The sequence below is a fragment of the Uloborus diversus genome, chromosome 9, assembly GCF_026930045.1.
Source record: "Uloborus diversus isolate 005 chromosome 9, Udiv.v.3.1, whole genome shotgun sequence".
NCBI lineage: Eukaryota > Metazoa > Arthropoda > Arachnida > Araneae > Uloboridae > Uloborus > Uloborus diversus.
The window spans coordinates 119,080,308-119,095,568 of record NC_072739.1 but is presented as its reverse complement, the minus strand read 5'-3'; the positions used below and the strand labels follow the sequence as shown (position 1 = coordinate 119,095,568).

The window sequence follows — 15,261 nt, the reverse complement described above, 5'->3', positions numbered from 1 at the left end:
GATCTCCCTGCCTATTCTCCGTGTAAGAACTTACAAGTTCTTATTTTGCAAATAAATAAGATATACTAACAGAAAGAATTAACAAATTGAAAAATTGAAATTGTGATCAATCTCATGATCTTAATAAATACCATTCGATGCAAAGAGTTAAAATTTAAAAAACTCCACTCATTTAGACACTCTAAATACCCATGACTTATCGATTTTGCTTGTCAGCCAATGACATACAGCTATAAATCATCATCTTTCAAAAATCTGCAATACAAAGCATGTAACTTTGAAACAAACTAACAATTTTCATACTTAATAATAATTTATTGCACATTAATAAATAAAAATAATTTAACAAGACAACTGTAAAAAAGCTGCATAAATAAATAAGGTGTAAAATTAATATAAAAAATCTATATAGGCTAAAAACAGCTATAGCATTCAATGCAATATATATTTTTTTTCTGACTCAAAAAAAGTCCTTATAGTGATTATGACTCTAGAATTAAGCATTTGCTGTTGGCTCCATCATGTTTTCATTTCTCCACTCCACCCAGTCTGGAAATGAAAAAACCAGAAATATGTATTAAATAGAAGCAAAATACAACTGTAAAATTGAACTTATATCTATGGCTACAAGAGTTTTAAAATACATGCTGTAAAAAAATCAAGGTTTGTTTAAGCAAGTGTATCAAAACTCAATAAACTGACCTGTTCTTGTATCTTGACTTTGGACGGCTCGATGTGCTTTCAACAGATCTTGTTGATGGCAAGTCATCTAACATGTCGGGTGACAAACTTTCATCACTTAACAAGCTTTCATATGCTCCTGAAAGCAAATAGTTACTTTTACTAATATTTACCAATAAGAAATTTGTTCTTTTTAGTCAAAATACAAAAACGAAACATATGAAGCACTTGCTTTGCAGGTTTTTATTGAAACATTACAAAATATTTTTCAATTATTTTTTTGCATCAAATACTTTTCATGAAATCAATTTTATTTATTGAAATTCATGACAAAGCTAATAAAAGTTATTTTCCATACAGGACTCAAATTAATTGGATCACAAAATCATCAAAGAAATCTTAATGTATTATTTGTGGTTTTAAAAATTCCTCACATCAGAAGTTTAAAACAGGTTACCTGTAGGCAAGGGTGCACCCCCCCCCCCCCTGCCTAAAAAAAGTAAAAATGCACCTAAACTTTCAATGGTGTAGTCTGTGCCAAGATCCTCCTAGGTGGGCGCCCCTGCTGTAGGTGTAGATTAAGAAATCTACAATTTACATTTGACCACTCCTCAAGTTGTATTTGATTATTACACTCCTCAAAAATTCAAATATTCATAAAAAATCATTTCGAAATACTACTTCACGAGAATATGCAAAATACAGTAGACCCTCGTTTTACGTGGGGGTTACGTTCCTTGGAAATGCTGAGTAAATCAAAAGCGCGTAAATTGAGACTTAATGTTATTGTTTTAAAATAGGAGTTTGGTTCCATAGGTAAAAAAATACTTCATACTAGTGGTGACTAGTTGTATAATAAGTATAATGTGTACTTATATCGATTTCTATGCACAGCATGCATAAAGAAAACCCAAGTTAATTTAGTGTTTATGAAAAGGAGCTGCATATGAAAGTCTTTTGGCAGTCAAGAATTTTTCTCTGTAGTTCTTTGCAGAGCATTAATGCATCCATGATCATTTCCATTATAGATTCATCCTTCACTAACAAATCAGAAAGATTCTTTGTGTTTTCAAGGAATGGCTCAAAATTTTCAATGTTAACGTTTTTGGTTGTGCGTCGCCGACATCGGTATCCTCGTTGGTCTGACCTCCTTTGTCACTCCTAAAAGCTCTTCTTCCAGTGAGTTCTAAAGTGTGTGAGTTTAATAACTTTACTTTTGGAAAGGGCTCTGGAACCAATCAAAAAAATGTCTCCAGTGGCCCAAGCTCAATTATTAGAACGCCAAAATGCAGTTTATTACACATAATCTGAAATCTTTACAATTTTGGATTTTGAAAAGAAGAGAAAATTTTATCTGTTTGCATTGCAGCATCCATCCATGTAAAACCAAAACTCCGCATAAAATAAAATAAAGGTGCCAAATCTTAAACCACATAAAATAAACCCCCGTAAAACGAGGGTCTACTGTAATGCAAATATATTTAAAAGGTATAAAAAGATAAAATGCTGCATGTAAAACATTTATTGCACATAATATTAAGAAAGCTAAACGAAAATAGTGTACGTCATGAGAAAGGAAACCATACTCAAACACAGCTTAGAAAACTGTAGACTGGAGCCTGAATACTCAACACTACACTATATCCATAGTAAAGAGAAACTTTCTAAAATAAATAACAAGACAATATACAGAGCAGCTCAAAAGTGGGCGTACCCCCCTTTTATTTTGAACATTATGTTAGTTATTAAGAGTTAGGTGGATTTTGCAGTTATGTACATGTACTTTAGTGGTTTGACTGCACATATTTATGAAATTAGCTGTTTTTGTAACAAAAAAAAATCTACGAAGCAAATACAGTGAAATCCCATCACAATGAATACCAATACAAAGAAATACAGTAAAACCCCTCCTAACGGACACTCCTCTGAGGCAGACATTTTTTAATTCGTCGGTGCCAAGGCAAATAACATTGTTAAATCCCTGTCCTGCGGACACCCCTCTATTGCAGACAAAAAAAAAAAAAAAAAAAAAACATCCCGTTAGTGTCTGCATTGGAGGGATTTTACTGTATTTGCTTCAACCAAGTAAATTTTAGGGCTCTGATTTAATTTCCATTTTATTATTTGAATTCTATCAAATGAAATTCTAGTTACAACAAACAAAATTTGTGGTCCCTCTCAGTTCATTGCAATAGAAATACACAGTATAAACTCACCATACTGATATTTCATGACAAAATTAATAAGAATACTTCTCTACATACCACTACCATAAAGTAAATCCGATGGATTAAGAAAATCTTGTATTCTGGGTGTATACGAATCTTCTCCATCATAAAAGTCTGCATCATCCATTTGTTGTGATTCAATCATTTCTAGCCACTGACAATTATGCCAACGAAACTTTTCTATTTGGATTTTCTTAGCCCATTCTTCATTATATTCCTAGCGAAAGAAAAAAAAATTAACACCTTAATATTTTGCTAGATCTATATGCAGCATCATGAATCATTATTAACAGAATGTTGCTCAAAAGTCTTCTCCAAATGATATGTACAAAGAAAGAAAGAAAAAAAAAAAAACAGAACATAAAAAGTGTGAATTAGAATTTTGTAAATTAGTAAAAACAGCATTTAAATGAAGCACAAAATTGCAACTTATTGCATAAATACATTTTAGGATTACAAGGAACCCCTTTTGCATTGCAGAAGGCATAAATTTATGAAAGAGCATCAAGCACAATTAGACTTTAAAATTGAATAAAATTCCATTATGCTTGAACAAAAAACAACGTAATAAGGTCCAAATTTGCAAGAAACAGCATTCACATGTTTCAAGGAACCAATTTTTCAATGCAAAAGTAAGCTAATGGATGAAAAGACAGCCGACAAAAGCAACGAGGCAGAACTGCAAACAGCTTAAAAAATAAAAATAATGAATAAAGTGAACCCCTATGAGACAGAAAATTATAAAGCAATTTATAATATCTTATTTAAATATCTTGACTCAATGCAGAGAAAATGGTGGGGGGAGGGGGGGTTGGTGGTAAAAAAGCTTTGGTTTTAACATTATTGCCAATTGTAATGTAGTAGTTTATACATATGTAATATTGGCAATTCTAATACGACAGTTTATATCCGTTTAAGGACTATTTTGATCAAAAAATCCACTTCAGAATGTAACATGCTGTGTTAAGTGTCTTGACTTCATTATGTGTCTTTCATTACAATAAATTATGCAAAACTGTATACTCTGATAACGAGATATTATCAGTTTAAAATCCAAAATACGAAATCAGAATTTAAATTGATAGATAAAAATTAAGATAGAGACTGATGGAGATATCAGATAAGATTTATACCAACTAATAACTCAAAGAACAAATTTTGTGCTGTGACAGTTAGATGCAAGTGTTTTCCATATACTCTTCAAATTAAATGAGAAACTAAGGTGTAAATAAAATACCATGCTAAATTTCTAAAAAAAAAAGAGAGAGAGAGATCAGGAAAAAATGAAGAGTTCTTCAGTTTAGGTTTCCTCCGCTGAAGTTTCACACGTTTTCTGCTCTAAAACATTTTTTTTCCCTTTGTTCCACAATTGAATCCTGTATCCTTAGATGTTGGACAAAAGAAGCACAAAATCCATCCTTTATTTCTTTCAATTCATGTGTTTCTCTCCACTAAAATCTACCATTATGAAAGAATATCTTTCTAAAGTTCAATAACATTTTTGCGAGACCTATTTAAAAGAAATAAGTTATTTTGATCTCAAAGTTAAAAATGAAACCACATATTAGTCTTAAAGTGTCTAAATTTTGGCTTTTCCCTTATTATTTATATCTGTTCCTAAAGAAAGTTTTACATATTTTTTCAAGGGGGGAAAAAAAGCTTTCCTGAAATTTTGGATTTTAATTAAAACATTATCAGTTGACTTTTTTTTTTTTTTTCAGGAAAATTCTGTGCTTTTGTTAACTAAATAATTGGATGACAATTACTCCAAAGACTTGTGAATTTTTTCTTCAGTATTCAGAAATTGTACTTTATCAACACAGTCTCATTTTTAATAACATTTTTTTTTTAGTTTAAAAGTTTTTCTTTAAAAGCTACCTCAAGAAAAAGGCAAAAATAGGAAAGTAAATATACTTACAGATATTATTTCCAAGCTCTTATCACATAGTTTCCGTATTTCTGTATTTTTGTCATGCATTAAATCTAACAAATAACCAGGAATTTCTAAAGCTACAGTTAAGAAAATATATATTTTAGCAACATAAGAAGCTATATTAAACTAAAATTTAATTTGCTTGTTAAAACAATTGCACAGAAAAACATAAAAATTCATGATGCTTTCTAAAATAATAACTAAAAATATCAAACAATTGCAGAAAACAAAATAAAGATGGAATTTTTTTTTTGTTTTAATTATTCAGTCAAACAAAAAGGATACGAGTTTCTTTTATGATCACGTCCCTAGTTGCTCGATGATAAATCAGCTGATAGAATAAGTGCACAATATGTAAAACAATTTCATCATCCTCTTGTTTAGCTAGAATTGCAAAACATTGTTAGTTCTGAAATTATGTTGTTTGTTACATGCATTTTCAACCACATATAATAATATGATAACCATGAGAGGAAGAAATACATTTTTGAACAATTACCAGATGGTTTATTGTCTAAAAACACCTATACTATTGCATATTTCATCCGAACACAAAATAATTGCCATCAATATAGAGAAATTTTACACAGTAAAAATATTAGCACCTCAGAATCATATAAATTAAAATAACTGAGTATCTTACTGTGAATGTAATTATTAGAAAATAAACAAAAATTGTGTGTGTGTGCAGCTTTGTACACTCTTTGTCAAGGCGGGATCAAAAAATTTTTCAAGGAGAAGCAATTGATTTGTATAACTTACCCTTTATTATGTATCCTGGTTTTCATTTGAGGCAGTGAGAAGCAAAGGGGTGTAAGTGCCTTAAATAAATATTCGGAGATAACCATTACAAATGGCAGGTGAATCTAGCCTGTGCTTTGGGACAAGAGATAGTACTAGTAGTAGTGGTGGATACAAGGGGGGGGGGGACTTGGAGGTCATAACCCCCCTCCCCCCTAACTCTCAAGTATTTGAATACTTGCTCAAAAATATTAAAAACTTGATCGAAACCATAAGAAGTGGATACAAGGAAGGGGAGGATCATGGGACTCGTGATCGCCCCCCCCCCCCATCTCAATCTGCAAAAATTCTTTGTAATCTATTATAAGGTTCATTGCATTTGAGTAGTGAAATGATTGCTTGAAAAAAAAAGAATAAAAGTCGTACTGAAACCATAAGAAACAGTAAATACTTTTCGAATTCTTTTTTTTTTTGGGGGGGGGGATTCATTGTCACTTTTCTATTTATATTTGTATTTAAAAGATGTAGAAAAAAAAATAGCTTTTCTTGAGACAATTAGTCTGCGGTGCTGTCTTCAGAAGGCAGCAAATGAAAAGTAACAAAGAAGTGCTTGACGTTTTTTGATTCAGAATTGAAACCGAGCTCGTGGCACCCCTCGCTTCTCCTTGCAGCACAAAAGGGTGCTGCGGCACACACTTTGGGAACACCTGACTTATAAAAAAAGACTTATAAAGTTGAAAAAAAACTAATGAACCCAAAACCGATGGAAACATATCTGGAGTTCCAGTATATCAGACTGAGACTGCGACGTCTTCGTCAACCTCTGATTTTTCTACAATTGAAATTAATCAGTCGGTGAGTAATTTATCAAGTCCAAATTATATTTTAGAAAATTTAATTTTTTATTAGATTTTTGCCGCATTTTTTACTATTATTTAAAGTGATGTTTTAATAGTATTTTTCTGCATACCAGATGGATGTGTCAAGTACCATGCAAATTTATAATCTAAAACTAAAAAAATATTTTAAAAGAAAACTTTTAAAATGATTTTTATCAATGATTTTATGATTTCAATGATTTTTGTATGTATATTTGAAGAGTTTTTACGGGAGAGGGGGGGGGGGAGAGGCTCGAGGGTCCACATAGTTTTAGAAAATTTCACACTGTCTTCAGAAAGTTTTGCTTGATTCCACTATCCCCCTGTAATTAATGTCTAAATTTATCACATTCATAAAACATTTAATTTTTATTAGATTTTCGTAGTACTTATGGCGTGTGTTGGCTGCTGCGCATACTGGTCTAGAGCAGGTTATAATACAATTTAACAAGAAAATTGTTGTATGTAAGAGTACATTCTTGAGCATGACCCCCTCTAAAATGAAATCCTGTATCAGCCCCTGACTAATAGCCCCCCTGGTAGGTGCTCCTATACAGCCTGATTTAGAAAAAAATTTCAATGAAAACCTACCGAGCACCGCAACTTTAAACCTTGTTTTACTTGAAAACTTGGAAAATCAAAGATAAATGCATATATCTTTGCTAAATGGTAACACGTTTAGTCATGCCTTTTAGTATAAAAGCAAAGCACTTTTTGAAGGATAAATATCTAATAATTAAATTGGACAAAATTTGCCAACATATACACTGCTATGCTAGTAAGGGTCATGAGAAATGCCAGAAATTTGCTTATTCAGAGTATGGACAATGGAAGATGTTGTCTTTCTCAAATATGATTTTTAAAGCTGTAATACAATACTTTAGTAATGCATTTTTAAATCAGGAAGTTATATTGCCAAAACGTGTGCATAAACTCATACATGTAAAGTATTTTCCAAAAATATATATGTACATAAAAAAATAATAGCCCATAAATGAAGTCATTATAAATAAGAGTACAATCATACATAAGAGAAATCAAAAGTAAGAGCAATTAAAGACAACTAAATGCATGGGTAAAAAAATAAATGTTACTAACACCAAAAAACAAAATGGGAATAATACCATTTAAATGTTCAATGACATGTTTGATTATTCCAGATTCAAGCAGTGTTGTAGCACACACTTCCTCTGCTGAAAATGTTCCAGCTAAGATAATCACCTCTAAAATCATATCATCTTCACAGTTTTCTATAATTAACAAAATAAAAAAATAAGGATATGTACTGAAAAAATAATTTTGACAACTTAGGAAGAAAAAAAAATATTTACCTTGTGAAAGTTTTTTCTTCATGAATCCGAGTAAATCATATTGGAACAGTAGCATTTCATAATCAAGTTCAGGTATTGTTAAATTTCCCATTATACCTATACACTCCATAATAAAGTCATCATTTTTACCGGTATTTCGATGTATAGCTTCACAGAAAAGTTCAGCAAATCCCTAAAAGATGGTTCATTTCATCATTGCTTACATTAAAGGAAATTTCTAATAAGAAACATTACACTGATACCCATATGAATATGATGAAATACTTACATTAAAATTTAATAAGCAAATCTTTAATATTAAAAACCTTTTGCACAGTGCTGGCACGGTTGATACCCTTAAAGTGTGACAAGCTGAACCATTGCACATTTTAAAATAATTTCAATTTTCCCTCTACTGTTTTTGACTGCTATATTTTAAACTTTTAATTGCAGCTAGTTAAGACAACAAAAGAGTTATATTCAATATTCAGTAAGTTACTGCCCTATAGCAGGGTTATGGCAGAAATGCAAGAAATACACACCCAGCACAGTCAATTCCAGCCGAGGACTGCAGTTTCGTGCTTATTAGCACTCGTCAGCCCGGCATAGGAAGTGTCTGAGGTGGAGGTGGAAAACCTCTAAAGGAACCCAAGAGTGCCAAACAAGCTGGTAGCTAATACAAAATTAGCACTGACCAGATGAGTGACAGAAACAATCGTGTAACAAAAGAGTTTTTTAAATACTTTTAACAGAAACTATCAACTTTCCAAGTATTTTCTTCTCCCCATTCCACTTCAACAGTAAAACATGCAAAGTAATATAAATGATTCTCATAACATTTAAAAAGCTAAAGACAAATGGTTTTCTAATAATGGTGCCAATTGCTCTATTTTGCTCAATGCATTTCTTCACTTCAGACTTTGATAAAAGGGCTTCAAAATTATAAAAAAAATACATGCAATACACTGACAGCCGGGTTATCCCATCCAGAGACAGCAGTTTCCTCCTTGTCTGGTCTCATCAGCCTAGAGTAGGGAATAATCGAGCAGGATGCAGATGTCATCTCATTAAAGATGAGAGTACCAAACAAAATTTATCTCACCAGCAAGAGTCTGCAGACATGATGCAAATCAATTCATAAATTAAAGGCAAAATTGTCTCTGGATGGGATAATTGGGCTGTGGACATGTTGTACGTAGTTCCACCTTAGCCCTGGCTCAAAGGTGGTAACTTTTAACCGGGAGGGGTCAACAAAAAGCCTTCGACAAAATTCTAAACACACGGCACCTCAATTTCAATTTTTCTTTCCTTTTTATAACGGTTAAATTTCATAAAAATCCAATAAAGTTCAGATTCGTTACTAGTGGAACATACTCCTACAATAATCAAGCAGGTTACATTTTTTTCGAAAAACTTAAAAATATCTTGGCCAAAATTGCAGAAGAAACAAGTTTTATAATTCTGAATAACCAAAAAGTTCTGGATTTCATAAACAGTGGTAAATACCATATTCATAGTATTAATACTTTTGACTTTGAAAATCTTTTCACTAAAATTCCCCACAAACTCATAATCGATGTTTCAAATAGACTTTTCGACAGATATGAAAAACACATCAATTTAGAAAAACACTCTTGGATTAACCTTGTTAAATTTTGTATTTATGAGAATTACTTATACAATGGTTCCAATTTCTACAGACAGATCAATGGAATACCGATGGGCACATCTTTTTCTAGTGCATTTACAAATCTATTTTTGCATTTTTATGAATCTATTTTTTAATAAACAACAGTATAGAAACATTTAGATATATTGATGACATTATTATTTTTAATAACAATGATTTTCACAATTTACACAAAGAAATTTACCCAAATGAACTACTGCTGAAACAAACAAATAAGGATGAGTCAGTGAATTTCCTTGATCTCAATATTCAAATGAATAACAAAGTTCCCAGTATAGCTGTGTATGATAAACATCAGAATTTTGATTTTAAAGTGTATTCTTTAATTCATTTTCACAGTTGTATCAGTAGAAAAGTGTTCAAAAATATAATCATTTCACAAATTATTAGATATAAAAAAATATGCAATAATAAAACAAATCTCAAAACAACGATTCGAATTTTAACTGCTACCCTAACTAATGTGACCAGATTTTCAAGCGAAAAATCAAGACACATGACAGGGGGTGGGGGAGGGGGGTAGAGTAGTTTTTTTTCCCCACAGGCTTAATATTTTACGTAACAGAAAAATGCCAAGAAATAACTCAAATGTACCAATAAAGAACTTAAGTTGAAAATAATTTAATAATATTGATGTGAAGAATATTACATCACACAACAAATTTATTAACCAAAATTATTATTTTCAGTTGTACTTGGAGGTAGTTCAGCGTATTAAACATTAAAGAATAACATTTTACATGGCGTTCTTACGTTTACTGACAGCAAAAATCGAAAAAGAATTTAAAAAATCTAGATTGTATGTTATATTTCTTGTGTGACGGAATTTAAACAAAAAAAAGCGGGACTTTTTCGACAAAGCGGGACACTTTGGCGGGACAGTAAGACAAAGCGGGACGTCTGGTCACATTAACCCTAACTGAAAACCAATATCCAGAGCATCTTACGAAGCATTTCATTTACAAGCTTATGGAGGATTAGCGGTAGTCAATTGTCACTTCCTTGAATTTTCTGTTCCTTGAATTTGATTGTTTTACGTTCTTTGTTTGGATTTTGAGTTCAGGTATGACTTTTGTTTCGCTTGTAGTTTAAGTATTGTTCTATTTTCTTTATATAAATCTTGTAGCTTAAAAATTGTTCTATTTTCTTTAGATATAACTTGCATTTTTCGTTTGTAAAAGGTTCCATGTTCTTTTTTCTTGTCATGCTGATATTCTGGACTTTCAATACCCCATTGCTAGTTTTGTGAAATGTCAGGGACTAGTGCTGCTTTTTTAGGCAATTTCGCCAGCAGCACTCACGAAACATCTCATGGTTTTCCCCTACCCTTTGGGGAGTACTGCATGATGATGCCCCGGGTATTTTTTCATTTTTTCGTTCTTTTAAAAGAATTTTTCTTTCTTGTTCAATCCGTATATTGCTATCAAATAAATATACATATATATATACATACATATATATATATATATATATATATATATATATATATATATATATGTATGTATATATATATATATAAGAGCACTGAGTTACATGAATATTTTCTGTTTTCATAATTTTATATATTTTCTTTTCCTGCTGTGACTGCATCGTCTATCGGGGATGCAAAAAGTGTGCAGGTATAAGCGCAATTTTATGCCTATCTAAGTGTTCTTGGACTTCTTTAGTTATTTTTTTTCTCCTGTCATTTAAATATTTGAGCATTGAGATTTATATACACTATGCATCGCTTCAATGGTACATAATCTATCTCGATAAATATTAAGTAATCAAGCAAATTAGGTAGTAATTGAAGTTTTGGTTGAAATATGCTTTTTGGACTCTTTTGAAATGCAAAAGACTGAAAAATAATGATAATTGAATAAAACCATAAAAAAAACCATTTGGTTTAAACCCCGCTTTAAACCATGGTTTAAACCAAACAACCCTGGTACAAGCTGTTTAAAAAAATGCGTCTGTCTACAATCTCCCTATACTTGCGTCAGTTATTTTGGGAAACTTCAACTTTTGAATAAATTAATTCACTAAGAACAACATAAAGCTTTAAAGTCAAGTATTTTGTGTAAGATGGACACAACACACACAACAGCTGCAAGAAATACTTTACCACAAACAATATTTTTGTTGGACCATCATGCTGAGAAATATTTCTTATCATTTTTAAAAGAAGGCAGTCTTGGTATTGAAATGCTCTCTCGACTAAATGCCGCAAACCATCATTTTCGCACATCAATTGAGCATTGCGTTTGTTAGCAGAGAGGTTGACAGAAAGTGCGATCAAATATTTAGGAAGTGTGGGTTCTGGGTGCTCTACAATCATCTTCATGATCTATAGGAAAACAAACACCAGATTCAAGCATTTAGTATTTTGCCAAAATTCAAGTTTTATAAAAATAATTTTTGGTAAAACATTTTTTTTTTTTTTTAAATTCATTTATGTGCATAGTTTTTTTTTTTTTTTTTTTTTTTTGAATGAAAACCTTTGAACCAGCTTGGGAAGATTTTAAATACTAAGATATATTTATAACCTATTCAAATATTTATAAATCATACAGCTTTGTTTAAATGGAGGGAAAAAACTATACTAGACTAAATTTATAATATACTACTGATTTCCTACCTAAATATTCAAAGAGTCACACACACACACACACATATATATATATATATATATATATATATATATATATATATACACAGTCAATTCGTGATAACTCGAAGTGGGTAATTCGAGTGTTACTATAACTCTAAGGTTTTATCAAGTCCCGACACCTTTGTCTTTAATTCCATGCTAATTATTTTCAATGTCACAAAGTTAACTTCCTTTAACTTAAAGTTTTTTCAAAGATGACTCAAAGTTTATTTCAAAAGAACGAAAGAAGAAAGGAAAGAAACAAGTGATTATGAGAGAAAAATTAATTCTCCTTCACTTGCAATTCCTGCACACAAGACCTCTAAAGTAAGAAGAGTACCTGTTGAGCCAATGTGCGATAACGGAGTTACACATGCGGAAATGAGTAAACTTGTTTTGTTTGGTTGAACTGTACTGTTTACACTTTGACATGTTGCTGGATTACGAATTTGCTCTTAAGCTGTCAAGTCAACTGATTGTTCCTTTCTTCAGTTTTCTTTACTATTAAAGAATGTCTAAGCAAGTACTCTGTCAGTGATCTTAAAAGAAAAAGAGAAACTTCTAAAGCGGTAGAATCCATGAATCCAAATCTGAAATGAATGAAGATGTGCACCTTTCCTGCAGTAGAATCAGCTCTATTCAAGTGGTTCCAGCAGTATCAAAATCAAAATCATGCTTTTGATTTTTTTCTCTCAATATTTTTGATTAAACTGTGCATATTGTGCTTAAAAACTTTTCAGTTCTGTAATTTTGCGTTATATGTACATATTTATTAAAATATTCGATGGTTTTTCTTTTAAAATGTTGAAAACCGAAACTAGCGGTAAGTCAAATTTCCGATAAGTCTAAGTTTTTTGTCGGTCCCTTTAGATTCGAGTTATTGTGAAGTGACTGTATATATATATATATATATATATATATATATATATATATATATATATATATATATATATATATATATACAGGCGCCCCTTGTATAGCACGGTTAATTCGTTCCGTGTAGTATCGAAACCATGTTATGCGAGACTTCTTTATAAATGTTTTTTTTACTCATTTTTTAACCTAATTAATCATGTACATCATAAATCATGTCAATGTGTACCATGTTATATCGAAACTGTGTTATACGAGACTTTGAAATAATGTAAATCAAGGATTGTGTACCGTGTTATATTGAAACCAAATCTTAAGGAACAAGTTTTATAATAGCTGAAATTTTGGCTCAACAGAACATACAAACAAAAACTGGCAACCAGAACATACAAAGATCCACTGATTTAAAAAAAAGAGTTGATATCAAAGATAAAACTTAATTATTTTACATAACTCAAATTAAAACTGTTATGCACAAGAAGAAAAAACTTGATCCGCTTTTCTTTCTGTGCTAATAACGAAGCGCGTTCCACAAGAAAAAAAATTTGAGCTTTTCTGTAGCAATAAAGTTTGTCTGAGCATCAACAACAAAACAAAATTTAAAATAAAATAAACAGCATCATTATATTTATTTTATTTCATTTTTTCAACTACATTTTTTATTTATCGTTTGCCAAATTTAGCTTATGTTTAATCCTAATCTTATTTTCTTACAATGCGTTGGAAACAAAATAATATTCATCTTTTTGCTTTTAGAACACTGATGAGAAAAATCAAGTAGGTATTTAAAAGTTAAAAGTTAGTGTTATATGTAGGGAAACCAAACTTTTGAGCCCAATGTAAACAATTTTTCGTTAAAGTTTCATAAAAACAAAGTAAAAACTTATTACAGTTGTTATCATACATTTTTTAACAGTGTATTGAACAAAAATTAAATTCTTTCTTTTAAAATTCGTGTTACATCAAAACAGTATAGTTATAAATTCAAGTTTTGTACCGTGTAATATCGAAACCTGTTGTAGAAGTACCGTGTTATACGAGGGATGCCTGTAAATGTATATATGTATATATGTATATATATATATATATATATATATATATATATATATATATATATATATATATATATATAAATACATACAATACATGAAACAAATAAGCAAGTAAAAGTAGTAAAGAAAAAAAAAATTAACTTAAAAATGTGCGCAAAGCAGCAATTACAAAAGTTAAGAACAATAATGGTAAGTAACAAAAAATTGAAAAAATCATTTAAAAAAAGAGAGAGGAACTTAAAAAAAAAATAATTATATACATATATAAATCACATGATGTATACATCCTTTACTTATAATTAGAAACAAAAAAACTTTTCAACTCCAATATCATAACTATACTTACCATTGGAATGCAATCAGTGTAAGTGAATAATGACTTGCATCGGTCATCAAAACTAATGTGATATAAGATTCCTAAGACTTCATTCTGATATGATTTTACAGCTATAATGAGAAACAAAATATATTTTTTTAGCTCTGTACAAATATTTTTTTTTCAATGGATAAATGCAATTAAGTTTAAGTATTTGGATATTAAATTCATTAAATGCAAATTTGAAATTGTTAAAATTTATATTAAAAAGAAGAATCAAGTTGTATACTAACATATTAAGTTCACTAGTTTTTGTAAAAGGCCACATTTAACCATTGCATTACGAGATTCAATTGCAAAAGACAAATTCAATAATAGTCGCAACACTTCGTTCGTCAAGTCAACAGAGTCATGAGGAACAAGATGAGCTACATTTTCAACAACATTATTGGACTCCTGAAATAAATAATTGAAAGCACAAGTTTTATAATATATTGATAATGAATGCATTAAAAAATAATTGCTGTACACGCACTAATACATAAATCAATCATATGCAGTAGAATCTCGTTTATCCAGCACATCTATTTATGCGGATCTATGGTTCATCCGCATCAAATTTGTTGAGTTAAAAACATCTTAAATAATAATTCTGAATTATGATAGCAAGAATGGAATCATAAATGCACTCAATATTTGCCTTTTATTTTGATTAAATGTTCAACCCTTGCATAGGTTGAACAATAAATTATAGTAATCTAACAAACACAGTAAACTTGGAGTGTCATTTTGTCGCCACTATAAATAAAAGCGTTTGCAAGAAACAATTCTATATAATTCAGTTAAAAAGCATAGTCTCTTTACTGGAATAAAAGTAAAGTCTGCTTATTTAAGAACGTTTTGCTTATTACAAAGGGGAACAAAAAA

The 15,261-nt window shown here is 30.5% G+C and overlaps 1 protein-coding gene across 1 annotated transcript in view; it reads right to left on the bottom strand.

The window, feature by feature from the left end:
• Window positions 1-308: 308 nt before the first annotated feature.
• The window catches only part of LOC129229493 (kinesin-associated protein 3-like), a 42,511-nt gene continuing 27,558 nt past the window's right edge, over window positions 309-15,261 (bottom strand). The window contains exons 10-19 of the mRNA XM_054863811.1: window positions 14,628-14,790; window positions 14,365-14,465; window positions 11,569-11,790; window positions 7,793-7,964; window positions 7,586-7,711; window positions 5,128-5,226; window positions 4,828-4,913; window positions 2,946-3,126; window positions 703-820; window positions 309-549 (exon numbers count right to left, since the gene is read on the bottom strand). Coding sequence (XP_054719786.1) covers window positions 528-549; window positions 703-820; window positions 2,946-3,126; window positions 4,828-4,913; window positions 5,128-5,226; window positions 7,586-7,711; window positions 7,793-7,964; window positions 11,569-11,790; window positions 14,365-14,465; window positions 14,628-14,790 — 1,290 coding nt within the window. The 3' untranslated portion in view covers window positions 309-527. The remainder of the gene's footprint in view (window positions 550-702; window positions 821-2,945; window positions 3,127-4,827; window positions 4,914-5,127; window positions 5,227-7,585; window positions 7,712-7,792; window positions 7,965-11,568; window positions 11,791-14,364; window positions 14,466-14,627; window positions 14,791-15,261) is intronic.